Source organism: Salmo salar, chromosome 04 (genome assembly GCF_965601325.2).
Source record: "Salmo salar chromosome 04, fSalSal1, whole genome shotgun sequence".
Taxonomy (NCBI): domain Eukaryota; kingdom Metazoa; phylum Chordata; class Actinopteri; order Salmoniformes; family Salmonidae; genus Salmo; species Salmo salar.
In genome coordinates this window covers 57826517-57841921 of record NC_138294.1, presented here as the reverse complement: position 1 = coordinate 57841921, position 15405 = coordinate 57826517, and the positions used below count along the sequence as shown (strand labels likewise).

The 15405-nt window shown below is 42.1% G+C and overlaps 1 protein-coding gene across 1 annotated transcript; it reads left to right on the top strand.

The window, feature by feature from the left end:
• The first annotated feature begins 611 nt into the window (after positions 1 to 611).
• gnb2 (guanine nucleotide binding protein (G protein), beta polypeptide 2) lies at positions 612 to 14908 on the top strand. The gene is made up of 10 exons (XM_014197482.3): positions 612 to 1114; positions 9502 to 9605; positions 10268 to 10306; positions 10549 to 10655; positions 10787 to 10850; positions 11266 to 11428; positions 11878 to 11944; positions 12779 to 12980; positions 13189 to 13405; positions 13674 to 14908. The coding sequence occupies exons 2-10, from the start codon at positions 9549 to 9551 to the stop codon at positions 13778 to 13780; spliced, it is 1023 nt and encodes a 340-aa protein (XP_014052957.1). The 5' UTR covers positions 612 to 1114; positions 9502 to 9548; the 3' UTR covers positions 13781 to 14908.
• Positions 14909 to 15405: the final 497 nt, after the last annotated feature.

Genomic DNA, 15405 nt, shown 5'->3' with positions numbered 1-15405 from the left:
GTTATTTGGTTCTTGGTGGGTGGGCAGTCATTTTCCTATAGGCTAGTGGAAGCAGTTAACGCTATAAGCGCACACTGCACTAAGGGATAGTCTGATTAGTCAATAACTAAGACGCGAAAGGGTTATCATAGAGTAGACAAACGCGACCCTGTGATGATCTAAATCTGCAGTAGATCGAGGACCTTCTGACAGTCATCCCACCCGTATCCAGTAGACACCAGAGGGGGGTTCTAAAATGGTACAGCCCGAAATGGGTGTGGTTGAATCGTGTTTATGAGATCTAACGTTAGCTAGCGCAGATTTCATCTGAAACTACGTTATTGTGTTAGATGTATTAGAATTCTGCAATTTAGAGATAAAAATAAAATAACACCTCATGTGAATATACATTATTGCATGCTATTATTTTATTTATTTATTTGTGTACCGATGGGTGGGTTTCCTGTACCTCCGGCAATATAGCCCTTTTTAAATTGTATTTATATTTTTCTCTCAAGAGCTTAAGCCTGTGTTTTGCAATTTATTTAATAATTCATTTTTGACGAGGAGGCGGCGGTCATTACGAAGCGAGGGAGTGAGAGGAGAGAGGGAGGAGGAAGAGATCCGCGAACTAGCAAGGGAGGAAGGAAGCGAGGATCACGAAAAATACAATCAAGAGAAAAACGGAGCATAGAAAACCCATTTATTAATTTCATAAGGTTCAGTGCATTTTCTTTGATGCGTGGACAGACTGCAATTGTGTTCAACCCGCTCCAACAAAGATGTTTTCGAGTTTATGAAGGTCTCGGGCGTAGAAAGGCAAACCATTCTGAAGAGGAAACGGGAACACAACAGCAGATCTCATCTTTTCAAGAGGTCCAATCAAACGGAGATATGGTGTCTCTGTACTTCGATCTTTAATATTTATTTGTACAGCCTACATTGGAGATACTCTGAGCAAGAATCTAGAAGACAAGGAGCAGAGAGGATATTGAAAATATCTGCATATTTTTGTCCCTATTTTGTTTTCTAAAGAAAAAAGGGGCCAATAAACACCCCCAGCCTTTTTGAAACATTGCATCCAGATATTTTTTCGAGAAAGACCAGCAACCTCATCGGAAGCATTAACTAACAGGTAGCCATCCATTATAAAATGCTGTCAGAATTGTCTTGGATGTAAGATGGCTGGATGATGATGGGCCTATTCATGACTATGCTCATCATTTCGATGAAATAGTTTTTCATCTGTATTTTTTGGTAAATATATACATATGGACAAACATCCCCACTGTACAAATTGTTTTATATCTGCATATAGCATAACTTGCTGTACATTATTACGATAATCTATATTAATAGACAACCCCTTAAGCGTTTGCATATTTAGCGGCTTGGAAAAATGACAGGGTTGCCAGGGTGTCAGTGCCATTAACCGTGAATGCCCATGGCTCACTTTTATAATAATCGAATTATGGCCTTAAATTCATCAAGTAACTGCTACCTATGTCAAGTAGCTCTATACATTTGTGGGTAGCCTAGGCTACTGTTGCTTGCAGTGAGGGAGTAGCCGTCTGAGTTGCGCCGCAAGGCCGATGTAGGCAACCTATTTGTTGATCAGGGAGGGCTGTATTACAGTGTCTATGCTGCTATCTGACCTTAAAATGGATTTCACATTCAATGCAAGGAATCAATGCAAGGAATTTGTTTAGAATTCTAGAAAATTATACCGAACGTCAATCCAATAACGCTAATATAATCTGCTTAATATGAGTTTACCAGTCTTGGTTCACTGTGAAATATCAACCGAATAGACCAGTAGGCCTATCATTTACTGTGCATGAACACAAGGGGTGTGGCCACATTGTCATTTTGCATAATTCTTCCAAATCAGAAGCAAGTCTTTGACCCATAGTTTAGGTCATATTATCATTGGTTATCTATTGTCTTAGTGTAAAAAAGGTTAAAAGAGCTATTATGGTTACATTTTAGCCCACATATTCTAAGCACTGGACACGTGGGTTGTTCGTACAATATATCATCATCACTATTCAGCAGTGTTCCATCGTCAGGCCTTCTGTAACAATCTGTCTCTTTGTGATGGACGTCCAGGGCCCTGCGCACATGTGGATTGGAATAAGATTGGCTACAGCAGCACCATTTTTAACAATTATTACATATACAGATTAAAGTGAGCGTTTAAAATATAGCATTCCATTCCCAGAGAATTCATTAGAGGAATTGTGTGGACACATCCTGGCCTAAATGGGGCATTTTAATGTCTTGTCCGCTGTGTATTTTACAATTGTTGTACATCTGCAATAGGCCTACAACACTAATTTATGTAAATTATGCCTTCAGTCTACAGCATCAAGAACAACGTGTTTACCCCTGTACCCCCCACACACCTGAGTAGAGGTCCACAACCAGTTGTACTCAATAAGGAACATTTCATCCAGCTGTGCTCTGTGTTTTTTGTGTCCTTTTATACATCTTTCTAAATGATTTTAACAGTGTGGTGCATCAGTGGACATAACAGTGTGGTGCATCAGTGGACAAACACTTCAATTCTACCAGAAATCCTCTCATACAGTGATGTTCTTGCGGAAGGGTTAGGAACAGGACAACACGGGATTGGTTTGGTTACTACCTGGTGAGGTGAATTGCATTGTGATAACAAAGTCCAAGAAAGCATGTGGAAAGGAGGAAACCAAAAATGGAGCATTTGATGATGGCAATGGGCGATGGCGTCTCATCACATTTGATGATGCCCACTCCTCTCCTCTCCCACCCTGGTCTCTGGTGATGAGGTGATGATGCCCACTCCTCTCCTCTCCCACCCTGGTCTCTGGTGATGATGCACCACCACCCCCCTTAGTGCTTTATTGGCTAAATGAGCAGCTGTGCTAGGAGACTGGGACCCACTAATTTCCTCCTGTCGCCTTCCATTAGTGCTGTGTGATCCATCTGGTTGGAGGTTCCCCCAGGGAACAATGACCCAGCTAATTGCTCGTCTCCCTAGCTTAGTAGATGGTGATGATGTGGATGTTTTCTGGTTGTTTGTGCATGTGAAGTTGGAAGCCTTTAATAACATGGAACATGTGATGTGAGTGTTAGGTAATGCTAACTAACTTTGAGGCACTGGGATTAGAGGAATATATGGAAAATGTGAACACTACCTGTGATACTACCTGATACATAGTCTACCTGTGATACTACCTGATACATACAGTCTACAGTCTACCTGTGATACTACCTGATACATGCAGTCTACAGTCTACCTGTGATACTACCTGATACAGTCAGTCTACCTGTCTGTGAATACATTTTCTTTTTTAATATCTGTGTTTTCCAAGTACCGGTGCAGCGCCACCGACAGAGGTATAGTACTGACAGTGATGCAAATCTAATGTGCAAAACAGAGTAGAATGGTTAGAGGTATTTCATCGGTGTCTAACGGATTTGAATAGGCCCACCAACTCATGTAAATACTAGTGCCCAATTTGGGATAGAATTTGAATGTGAAACCTCTCTCTCTCTCGGGGTTGGATGTAGATAGGAGGATTACTTATTACCCCTGGGTCCAATTTCTAATTCCTTGTGCATGTGATCAAAAACACACCTGTAGTGCTAAGCATGTTGATATGGAAGTGCATGGTACAGCAAAAACTGTTTTAGTGAATTTAAAGTAGTGCTGCACACAAAATATAATACAAATAGGCCTACCATATTATTGTCAGTCACATTTAACTGTGAAAATCAAATTGTATTGGTCACGTGGACATATTTTGCAGGTGTAGCGAAATGCTTATGTATTTATTTCCAACAGTGCATTATACCTAACAATACAAAACAATACACACAAATCCCCAAAATAAAGAAATATCTAGACTCCAATGTTGGAGTCTAGAATATAAATATGCTACACGACCAAATGTATGTGGACACCTGCTTGTCAAACATCTTGTTCCAAAATCATGGGCATTAATATGGAGTTGGTCCCCCTTTGCTGCTAAAACAGCCTCCACTCTTCTGGGAAGGCTTTCCACTAGATGTTGGAACATTGCTGTGGCAACTTGCTTCCATTCAGCCACAAGAGCATTAGTGAGGTCGGCCATTGATGTTGGGCGATTAGGCCCGGCTCGCAGTCGGCATTCCAATTCATCCCAAAGGCGTTCCATGGGGTTGAGGTCAGGGTTCTGTGCAGCCCAGTCAAGTTCTTCCACACCGATCTCGACAAACCATTTCTGTATGGACTTTGCTTTGTGCACAGGGGCATTGTCATGCTGAAACATGAAAGGGCCTTTCCCAAACTGTTGCCACAGAGTTGGAAGCGAAGAATCGTCTATAATGTCATTGTATGCTTTAGCGTTAAGATTTCCCTTCACTGGAACTAAGGGGCCTAGCCCGAACCATAATAACAGCCCCAGATCATTATCCCCGGGCGCCGAAGACATGGATGGCGATTAAGGCAGCCCCCCGCACCTCTCTGATTCAGAGGAAGACACATTTCAGTTGAATGCATCCTTTCCCTTTTCTCCTCCACCAAACATTACAGTTGTCACTATGCATTCGGGCAGGTAGCGTTCTCCTGTCGTCTGCCAAACCCAGATTAGTCCGTCGGACTGCCAGATGGTGAAGCGTGATTCATCACTCCAGAGAACACGTTTCCATTGCTCCAGAGACCAATGGCGGCGAGCTTTACACCGCTCCAGCCAACGCTTGATATTGCGCATGGTGATCTTAGGCTTGTGTGCGGCTACTCGGCCATGGAAACCCATTTCATGAAGCTCCCTGCTAACAGTTCCTGTGCTGACGTTGCTTCCAGAGGCAGTTTGGAACTCGGTAGTGAGTGTTGCAACCGAGGACAGACGATTTTTACGTGCTTCAGCACTTGACGGTCCTGTTCTGTGAGCTTGTGTGGCCTACCACTTTGCGGCTGAGCCATTGTTGCTCCTAGACATTTCCACTTCACAATAACAGCACTTACAGTTGACCGGGGCAGCTCTAGCAGGGTAGAAATGTGCAGAACTAATTTGTTGGAAAGGTGGCATGCTATGATGGTGCCACGTTGAAAGTCGCTGAGCTCTTCAGTAAGGCCATGCTACTGCCAATGTTTGTCTATGGAGATTGCATGGCGGTGTGCTTGATTGTATACACCTGTCAGTAATGGGTGTGGCTAATTTGAAGGGGGTCAACACATACAACATATACTTGTATATATAGTGTATATATACAGTACCAGTCAAAATTTTGGACACCTATTAATTCCAGAGTTTTTCTTTATTTTGACTATTTTCTACATTGTATAATAATAGTGAAGACATCAAACTATGAAATAACACAAAGTGTTAAAGAAATCAAAATATATTTTATATTTCAGATTCTATATGCCATGATGACAGCTTTGTACACTCTTGGCATTCTCTCAACCAGCTTCATGAGGTAGTCACCTGGAATGCATTTCAATTAACAGGTGTGCCTTTTTAAAAGTTACTTTGTGGAATTTCTTTCCCTCTTAATGCATTTGAGCCAATCAGTTGTGTTGTGACAAGGTAGAGGTGGCATACAGAAGATAGCCCTATTTGGTAAAAGACCAAGTCCATATTATGGCAAGAACAGTTCAAATAAGCAAAGAGAAACGACAGTCCGTCATTCCTACAAGACATGAAGATCAGTCAGTCTGGAACATTTCAAGAACTTTCAATGTTTATTCAAGTGCAGTCACAAAAACCATCAAGCGCTATGATGAAACTGGCTCTCATGAGGACCGCCACAGGAAAGGAAGACCCTGATTCGGACTCTGCTGCAGAGGAAAAAGTTCATTAGAGTTAACTGCACATCAGAAATTGCAGCCCAAATAAATGCTTCACAGAGTTCAAGTAACAGACACATGTCAACATCAACTGTTCAGAGGAGACTGTGTGAATCAGGCCTTCATGGTCAAATGGCTGCAACTAAATGACACCAATAAGAAGTAGAGACTTGCTTGGAAACACGAGCAATGGACATTAGACAGGTGGAAATATTTCCTTTGGTCTGATGAGTCCAAATGTGAGATTTTTGGTTCCAACCGCCGTGTCTTTGTGAAACGCAGAGTAGGTGAACGAATGATCTCCACATGTGTGGTTCTCACCGTGAAGTATGGAGGAGGAGGTGGGATTGTGTGTGGGGGTGCTTTGCTGGTGACACTGTCTGGGATTTATTTAGAATTCAAAGGCACACTTAACCAGCATGGCTACCACAGCATTCTGCAGTGATATGCCATCCCATCTGGTTTGTGCTTAGTGGGACTATCATTTGTTTTCAACAGGACAATGACCCAACACACCTCCAGGCTGTGTAAGGGCTATTTGACCAAGAGGGATAGTGATGGAGTGCTGCATCAGATGACCTGGCCTCCACAATCACCCGACCTCAACCCAATTGAGATGGTTTGGGATGAGTTGGACCGCAGAGTGAAGGAAAAGCAGCCAACAAGTGCTCAGCATTTGTGGCAACACCTTCAAGACTGTTGGAAAAGCATTCCAGGTGAAGCTGGTTGAGAGAATGCCCAGAGTGTGCAAAGATGTCAAGGCAATGGGTGGCTACTTTGAAGGATCTAAAATCTCAAATATATTTTGATTTGTTTAACAGTTTTGGTTACTACATGATTCCATATGTGTTATTTCATAGTTTTGATGTCTTCACTATTATTCTACAATGTAGAAAATATACAAAAATAAAGAAAAGCCCTTGAATGAGTAGGTGTGTCCAAACATTTGACTGGTACTGTATATGTATATAATGGTGTGTACTGTACAGAGTATGGGCCGTATATGAATAGAAAAGGTGTGTGTAGCAGTAGTTATACAGGATGAGCCTTGACTAGAACACAGTATATACATATGACAGTAATGGTAACAATATACAGTTGAAGTTTACCTACACTTAGGTTGGAGTCATTAAAACTCGTTTTTCAACCACTCCACAAATTTCTTGTTAACGAACTATAGTTTTGGCAAGTCGGGTAGGACATCTACTTTGCACGACACAAGTCATTTTTCCAACAATTGTTTACAGACAGATTATTTCACTTATAATTCACTGTATCACAATTCCAGTGGGTCAGAAGTTTACATACACTAAGTTGACTGTGCCTTTTAAACAGCTTGGAAAATTCCATAAAATTATGTCATGGCTTTAGAAGGTTCTGATAGGCTAATTGACATAATTTGAGTCAATTGGAGGTGTACCTGTGGATGTATTTCAAGGTCTACCTTCAAACTCAGTGCCTCTTTGCTTGACATCATGGGAAAATCTAAAGAAATCAGCTAAGACCTCCACAAGTCTGGTTCATCCTTGGGAGCAATTTCCAAATGCCTGAAGGTACCACGTTCATCTGTATAAACAATAGTATGCAGGTATAAACACCATGGGACTACGCAGCCGTCATACCGCTCAGGAAGGAGACGCATTCTGTCTCCTAGAGATGAACGTACTTTGGTGCGAAAAGTGCAAATCAATCCCAGAACAACAGCAAATGAGCTTGTGAAAATGCTGGAGGAAACAGGTACAAAGTATCTATATCCACAGTAAAACGAGACCTATATCGACAACCTGAAAGGCCGCTCAACAAGGAAGAAGCCACTGCTCTAAAACTGCCATAAAAAGCCAGACTACGGTCTGATTATACTTTTTAGAGAAATGTCCTCTGGTCTGATGAAACAAAAATAGAACTGTTTGGTCATAATGACCATCGTTATGTTTGGAGGAAAAAGGGGGAGATTGCAAGCTGAAGAACACCATCCCAACCGTGAAGGACGGGGGTGGCAGCATCATGTTGTGGGGATGCTTTGCTGCTGGAGGGACTGGTGCACTTCACGAAATAGATGGCATCATGGGGAAGAAAAATTATGTGGATATATTGAAGCAACATCTCAAGACATCAGTCAGGAAGTTAAAGCTTGGTCACAAATGGGTATTCCAAATGGACAATGACCCCAAGCATACTTCTAAAGTTGTGGCTTAAGGACAACAAAGTCAAGGTATTGGAATGGCCATCACTAAGCCCTGACCTCAATCCCATAGAAAATTTGTGGGCAGAACTGACCCACTGGGAATGTGATGAAAGAAAATAAAAGGTGAAATAAATAATTCTCTCTACTATTATTCTGACATTTCACATTCCTTAAAATAAAGTGGTGATCCTAACTGACTAAGACAGGGAATGTTTACTAGCATTAAATGTCAGGAATTGTGAAAAACTGAGTTTAAATGTATTTGGTTAAGGTGTATGTAAACTTCCGACTTCAACTGTAGGTCTAGTGCAGTGTTTCCCAAACTCGTTCCTGGGGCGCTGTGTAGTGCTAGGGCAACAACCAAAACGTGAAACCCTTGGGGTCCCCAGGACCGAGTTTGGGAAACGCTTGTCTAACGGGTGAAAATGTAGTAATTTGGAAATGTAGTTTGTTATAATGCTAGTATCAGCCATTTTCAGGAGGGTATTTCACTAGGTGATCCAAATCCTGCTGTAAAATAGTTTTCAGAGCACAGTATGCCTTCAGTTTGTAAATGTAATGTGTGAACAACATAGATCACTAGTACGTGAGGCTGTTAAAGAGAGAAACATTAGTTTTGATACGGCAGATTGAACAAATTGACATTTTGTTTCCACCAGAATCGACCATAATTGTTGGAATGTTGAATCATTAACAAGTCGTTGTAAAAATATAGTAAGAAACAGGTAATAACATAGTAATTATGGAAATATTCCACTGCCAAATTATTTGAATGATAGCTATACTAAATAGAGATTCAAAACTGCTTTAAGAACACAAACACACACATTTTGTTCAATGTGTCTGTAATAAATAATGCTGCCTGCAGTAATCCTAATCTTGTTTCTGTGCATTAAGTCGTTTGTGGATATCAAAGAGAGCCCATTAAATGATGAAGCGCTTTCTCAGATTATACCAGATTAGAGATTATTTTCCACTGTTAAACCAGACAAGGCTGTACAACCATAAACATACAGATTACAAGCTTTCCATATTTTACATGTGCTATGTTGGTAAACCATGCGCTTAAAATACTGAATTAAGTATTATTTTACAGTTTATATACCCAATTTACTCTGAATCTAGCTGCCGCTCTGCAGCCATGTTTGTGATGGTGTAAAACAACTATCCTCCGGGTGAAATATGCCAAAATGATTATGATCAGATCACACCCATTGATCAGGTTGAGACCAGCAGAGGACCACAAGACCTCTGATGTAGTGTGAGTCAATTACTCACCATGATAACACTGCAATCAAATCATTCAACCTGATACGCATGCTATGTCATGACCAAACATAGCACATATTACATTACAAGTAGATGATTGGTTTGTTCTGACGCAGGCACTGTCCATCAGTCTATTTTGACGTTTCTTCTCTTGGACGGAATCCTAACTTTGAACTCGATATCTCTCTCCTGGCAATCTGCATGAATGTTTTAAGTTCCACTTCTCATCCTGTTTTCCATCATTTGTTCCCACCAGGTGACTGTTTGTGTGACAGAGGATATCGACGAGGCCAGGGATCCAAAATGAGCGAGCTGGAGCAGCTGCGTCAGGAGGCGGAACAACTTAGGAACCAGATAAGAGTATGGCCGCGTTCTCCTGCTCACACGTTGCATGCATCAGCCAATGGTTGTGTGACTTATCATCAACTGTGCACTGCAGTCGGGCACTAGATTACTAGAACATATGATGTCGTTAGCTGACACATAAAATACCTATCCAGGCGAAGTAAGATCAGGCATGCGTCAGCAACGTCTGAGCAGCGGAACACGACCCAAGCGTTGTAGAGAGACTGCGTTTACACAGGCAGCCTAATTGTGATCTTTTTTTGCTAATTGGTTTTTTGACCAATCAGTTCAGCTCTTTTGCCAATAATTGGGCAAAAGATCAGAATTGGTGTGCCTAAGTAAACGCAGCCAGAATGTCACTGATCTGGGCCCACGTTTACAAAGTCCCAGAGCCTAGGAGTGCTGATCTAGGATCAGTTTGACCTTTTATTGTAGATCATAAAGAATGAGATTACAGGATATGGACAGAAGGACCTGAACCTGGATCAGCAGTCCTACTCTGACGCCTTATGATCTCAATTAAAGCAGTAAAACTATTGGGTTTAGGAGGAAAGGGGGTTGGTGGAAAAGGGAGTTGGCCTAATGAACCATATGGAGAGGTGGGAGGTTGACCTGGGTAAGATTTGAGGGAGAGTGCTCATGCTTGTCTAACCACTCTCTGTTTCTCTGTCTCTTAGGATGCCAGGAAAGCATGTGGGGACTCAACCCTAACACAGGTCAGTATCACACATGCCCACATAAAAGACAACATGATTATAAACACATAGCCACATAAAGACAGTATGATTGGTATAGATGTACCTTGTGTCTGAAGGCCCCTTAAGAACACAGTCAATAAAAGTGTTTATCAATGCCTTAACCGACATACAATATAACCTACAGTACATTACATTGCCACATTAACCCTGTGATGAACTTGTCTTCACAATACTTTTCTGTGTGTTTGTGTGTCAACCAGATAACAGCAGGTCTGGATCCAGTGGGGAGGATTCAGATGCGGACGAGGCGCACTCTTCGTGGCCACCTGGCTAAGATCTATGCCATGCACTGGGGCACAGACTCTAGGTGGGTGTAACGTTATGCCAACCCCTTAGGGGGCTTGTCCCTCTCTCTTCACACTCTCACTCATGGTGGTACAAGCTGTGCTTGTTTTGAGTAGGTATAATAAAAATGGTTCTACCTCTTTGTCTCCGCAGGCTCCTGGTCAGCGCCTCTCAAGATGGAAAACTGATCATCTGGGACAGCTACACCACTAACAAGGTGAGAGCTGCACCCAAATAACAACAATAACAGCAACAATCTCCCCAAGAGGCCTGACTAGGTTGACTCACTGTCTGCCGTCAGGAATTGGAAGTTAAATGGGAGCATACTAAAGACCTTCCTTTACTAGGAATGTGTGTTTGACTCATCTCATAATCTGCTTACATCATAACCACCCAGAGTCACTTTGACATTCAAACATGGTAAATTACATTATGCAACGGCACCCAGAAAAGACCCCCAAATATCAGTATAGGGGAAGCACAATGGACTATTATTGTGCTACTTCTGCTCTGTCTGGATTTGGACTTGGAGCAGGACTCATGCCTGGCCCCAGTTGTGATGCTACTCTCCTTCTCCATGGCCATGCCTTTATTCTGTGACGCACAGTGACCAACTCTTATCCCCCCTCCAGATGCATGCTATCCCCCTGCGCTCCTCCTGGGTGATGACCTGTGCGTATGCCCCCTCTGGTAACTACGTGGCCTGTGGAGGTCTGGACAACATTTGCTCCATCTACTGCTTGAAGACCCGTGAGGGCAACGTCAGGGTCAGCAGGGAATTACCTGGACACACAGGTGAAGAAGCACTACTACACACAAATACCTATGTGACAAAAAGCTTGAGGGATTTTGTGTTCATTCTCCTTTGAGAAATCATGGAAGTGTCTTAGCTAGGTTATGTGATTTTATTTGAACCTCCCTGACTCTTAACTTCCCCTGTGGCACTACATATGGTTGTGTATGCAGTTCAGTTGTGTATTCCTAACTGTCCCTTGGTGAGCCCCAGGTTCCAAACAAGGATGACTTTAATTCACATGGCTAATTAGTCACAGGGCAACACAATTATAACGACCCGAGACATCAGCTAGAACGTCCCTTAGCTGTGTTACAGTGCTAGCTCACCTGTGGCTTCAAATGAGTCACATTCTGTAGCATGAGTGTTGTTGTAGTTAAGTCTCTGTAGGAGTAATATGCATTGATATGCTGCAGCCAGTGTTCTAATAGATGTTTTTTTTGTGCTACAGGTTACCTGTCCTGTTGCCGTTTCATCGATGACAATCAAATCATCACAAGCTCAGGAGACACTACCTGGTGAGTCCTGATGGATTAGTTACCAAGGCTGATGGAGAATGCAAATATAAATATACTATACCTCCCACATTTTAGCGTCCCCCCTCGTGACAGCGAAGAGAACAATTTTTTTACATTTTAAAGTTCATTTCCTGCAATTCCTACACATTTTGCCATAGGGTAGAGGAAGACGTTTGCAGTTTTTATATGATAACTGATGATCGATTAGTCCCACCACGGTCAGTAATTCAACCATGCTTACTATAAGTTTAGACAGATTGGTAATATGCACAGTTTAGCGGCCAGCTAAACATTTTTTGCTGACATGGGCTAATTGCGCATGGCCACAACCACATGTCCCAATTGCACCTTGTGCATTCTATTATTCTAACTCAACAGTAAGTTGAGACCCCGACCTGAGTTCCTAAAAAGATAAACAGTACCAGTCAAAAGTTGGGACACACCTACTCATTCCCGGGTTTTTTCTTTATTTGTACTATTTTCTACATTATAGAATAATAGTGAAGACATCATATAAATGTATTTTGATATGTTTAACACTTTTTTGGTTACTACATGATTCCATATGTGTTATTTCATAGATTTGATGTCTCCACTATTATTCTACAATGTAAAAATAAAGAGAAACCCTTGAATGAGTAGGTGTGTCCAAACTTTTTACTGGTACTGTATATATTTTCTTAGTGTGAAATTGGTCCACGTGCCTACAAAAGGGCCAGTTGCCCATCCCTGGTCTATACTGGTACTAGCTATGAGCTAACCCAAACTTACACTTAAAATGGTCTAATAACAGTTGTTAAATTCAGTGGGTCCCTGTTCTGTTCTCTCCCCCAGTGCGCTGTGGGACATCGAGACCAGCCAGCAGACCACAGTGTTTTCGGGCCACAGTGGTGACGTCATGAGCCTGTCTCTGTCCCCAGACTTCCGCACCTTTGTGTCCGGAGCCTGTGACGCCTCCATTAAGCTGTGGGACATCAGGGACAGCATGTGCCGACAGACGTTCACGGGCCATGAGTCTGACATCAACGCAGTCTGTGTGAGTGTGCTGACAAGCTGGGAGCCACTGGTGACCTGCTTTCTGGTTCATGTCATGGCATTAAGCCAGGATTCCATAGACATGTCACTGTTCCCAAAGTCCTTCATGTTAGCTGCACTAGCTAATGCTTAGTGTTTAATGTACCTAATGCTAGGTGCATGGCTAGCTGATCTACCATGTCTGTCCCCCCTCTCTCTTTCCTCCCCAGTTCTTTCCCAACGGCAGCGCCTTTGCCACCGGCTCCGACGACGCCACCTGCAGGCTGTTTGACCTGCGCGCCGACCAGGAGCTCAGCCTGTACTCTCACGATAACATCATCTGTGGCATCACCTCCGTGGCCTTCTCCAGATCCGGACGGCTGCTGCTGGCCGGCTACGACGACTTCAACTGCAACATCTGGGACGCCATGAAGGGAGATCGAGCAGGTCAGTGTAGTAGGAGGGAGTGGTTGTCATTTAGGCCACAGCCATTGTTGTTTCTGACTTCACCAGACCCATGACTGATAACTGAAAAGACAATGGTATATCTTCTGATTTTATTGAAATGTTAGACTTCAATTCACAAGCTGATCTGAGTAAAGTTTAATTCAACTCTCCACTCAGGGATCCTTGTGTTAAGGGATGTTAGATGGGGTATTGATAAGATGGCTAACTAAGACACCTGATGCCATTTGTTTGTCCCTCTCTGTGTCAGGAGTGTTAGCTGGCCATGACAATCGTGTGAGCTGTCTAGGTGTGACTGATGATGGCATGGCGGTGGCCACTGGGTCCTGGGACAGCTTCCTCAAGATCTGGAACTGACAAGTTACCTGAGCCATGCGCACACATACACACACACACACACACACATTATTGATCATACAAAGTATTTACATCTCACATTTTGGTACACATAGTTTGCACACTGTATTCACACTGTACGTAAAGATGTACACATACACATTGAAACATTGTACATAATATATATATAACGCCAATTAGGTATGAGTTTACACAGACACACACACACACATGCCACTTGCAATTTGACATGTTACCAATCACATTGTATGCAGGAAGAGTCCACCAGAATTACAAACAAATGCCAACACTACCCACAACTGATATGTACACAGCACACACTCGAGTACGCATATGTCATTGGAACCACCGTAAAAGACGTGACCAAATTCAATAAAATCCTCACATCTGCTAAACTAAAACACGCACATACATGCACACACACACACACATATACAGTACATGTTTATTTCTGAGAGAAACTCTATCCCTTGAGCTAAATGGGGGAGAGGTAGTTATTGGACAATTCTGTTTTTCGTTTGTTTACGCAGAAGTCCCAAATATCCCTAAAATGGATTTTCTGTGCTACAGTAGATTTGTGTGTCTCTGTGACAGGGTGAAAAAAGTGACAGTAGAGGGAATAGAGTGATGGGCTGGAAAAGCAAGAGAATCCATTAACACTCAAGAGACTACAGACAGGGAGATAGAGCCGACTTTCCACAGTGACACTGTTAAAGGAAAATCCAGATAAACCATCAATTCTTAAAGTTTCTCCTGGCTCAAACAAAATGCTATCATGTAGTTACTGTTTTTATAGATATGTACACCCACATAAGTAAATATGATAGTTTTGGTTTTGATGTTTTTGTTGTATTAATTTTTTTTTTTTTTACGCTTATTTTATTCATGTTTTCCCTGTGTGCCTCAGATACACTTTAAGGATAATTAATAGAGAATAATGAAATTAAACTAAATGAAATCAATAAAATGAGAGATTCATAAGATGAGTGAGAAAAAATGGATTATCAAGAGACAACTCTCAAATAAGCAGGGGCAATATTCATACTTTGACTTTGTCAATATATTATGTCAACTTTATGATGGTATACATTGTACATACTATTAATAAATACACGTAGCCTCTTGCCAGTTTCGGCCAGTTGTGTGTACTTCTTTTTTTAGCATTATGTGTTTAAAATGATGCATGCTAGTTTATTGGAGATATGGGGGTCATGTTTAGCACAAAACAGTGAATTTGAAATGCTTTGATGAATCAATTTTAACCTTTGAAACCTACCTGATGTCCAGGTTTCTGTTCCAGCTTCTAAACAAACTACAAACTGATTCATAATATAGTGTCAGGTCATTTTTTTTAGAATAGTTAGATGTATTCATGGCTTGTATACCGATTCTCTACCCTTCTTCCAGGAGCGTACACCCGTTCACTCCCACAGATGGATTTTAAAGGGATTGGATTGGTGCATGCAAGACCAAGGGAGTTCACCATGTTCTTTACACCAGTCTATTCCCTTTAATTCATATCCCTGTTCACTTCAGGGATATGGCTGATTAGCACGGTTTCCCAAACTCTGTCCTGGGGCCCACCCCTGGGTGCACGTTTAGTTTTGTGCCCGAGCACTACACAG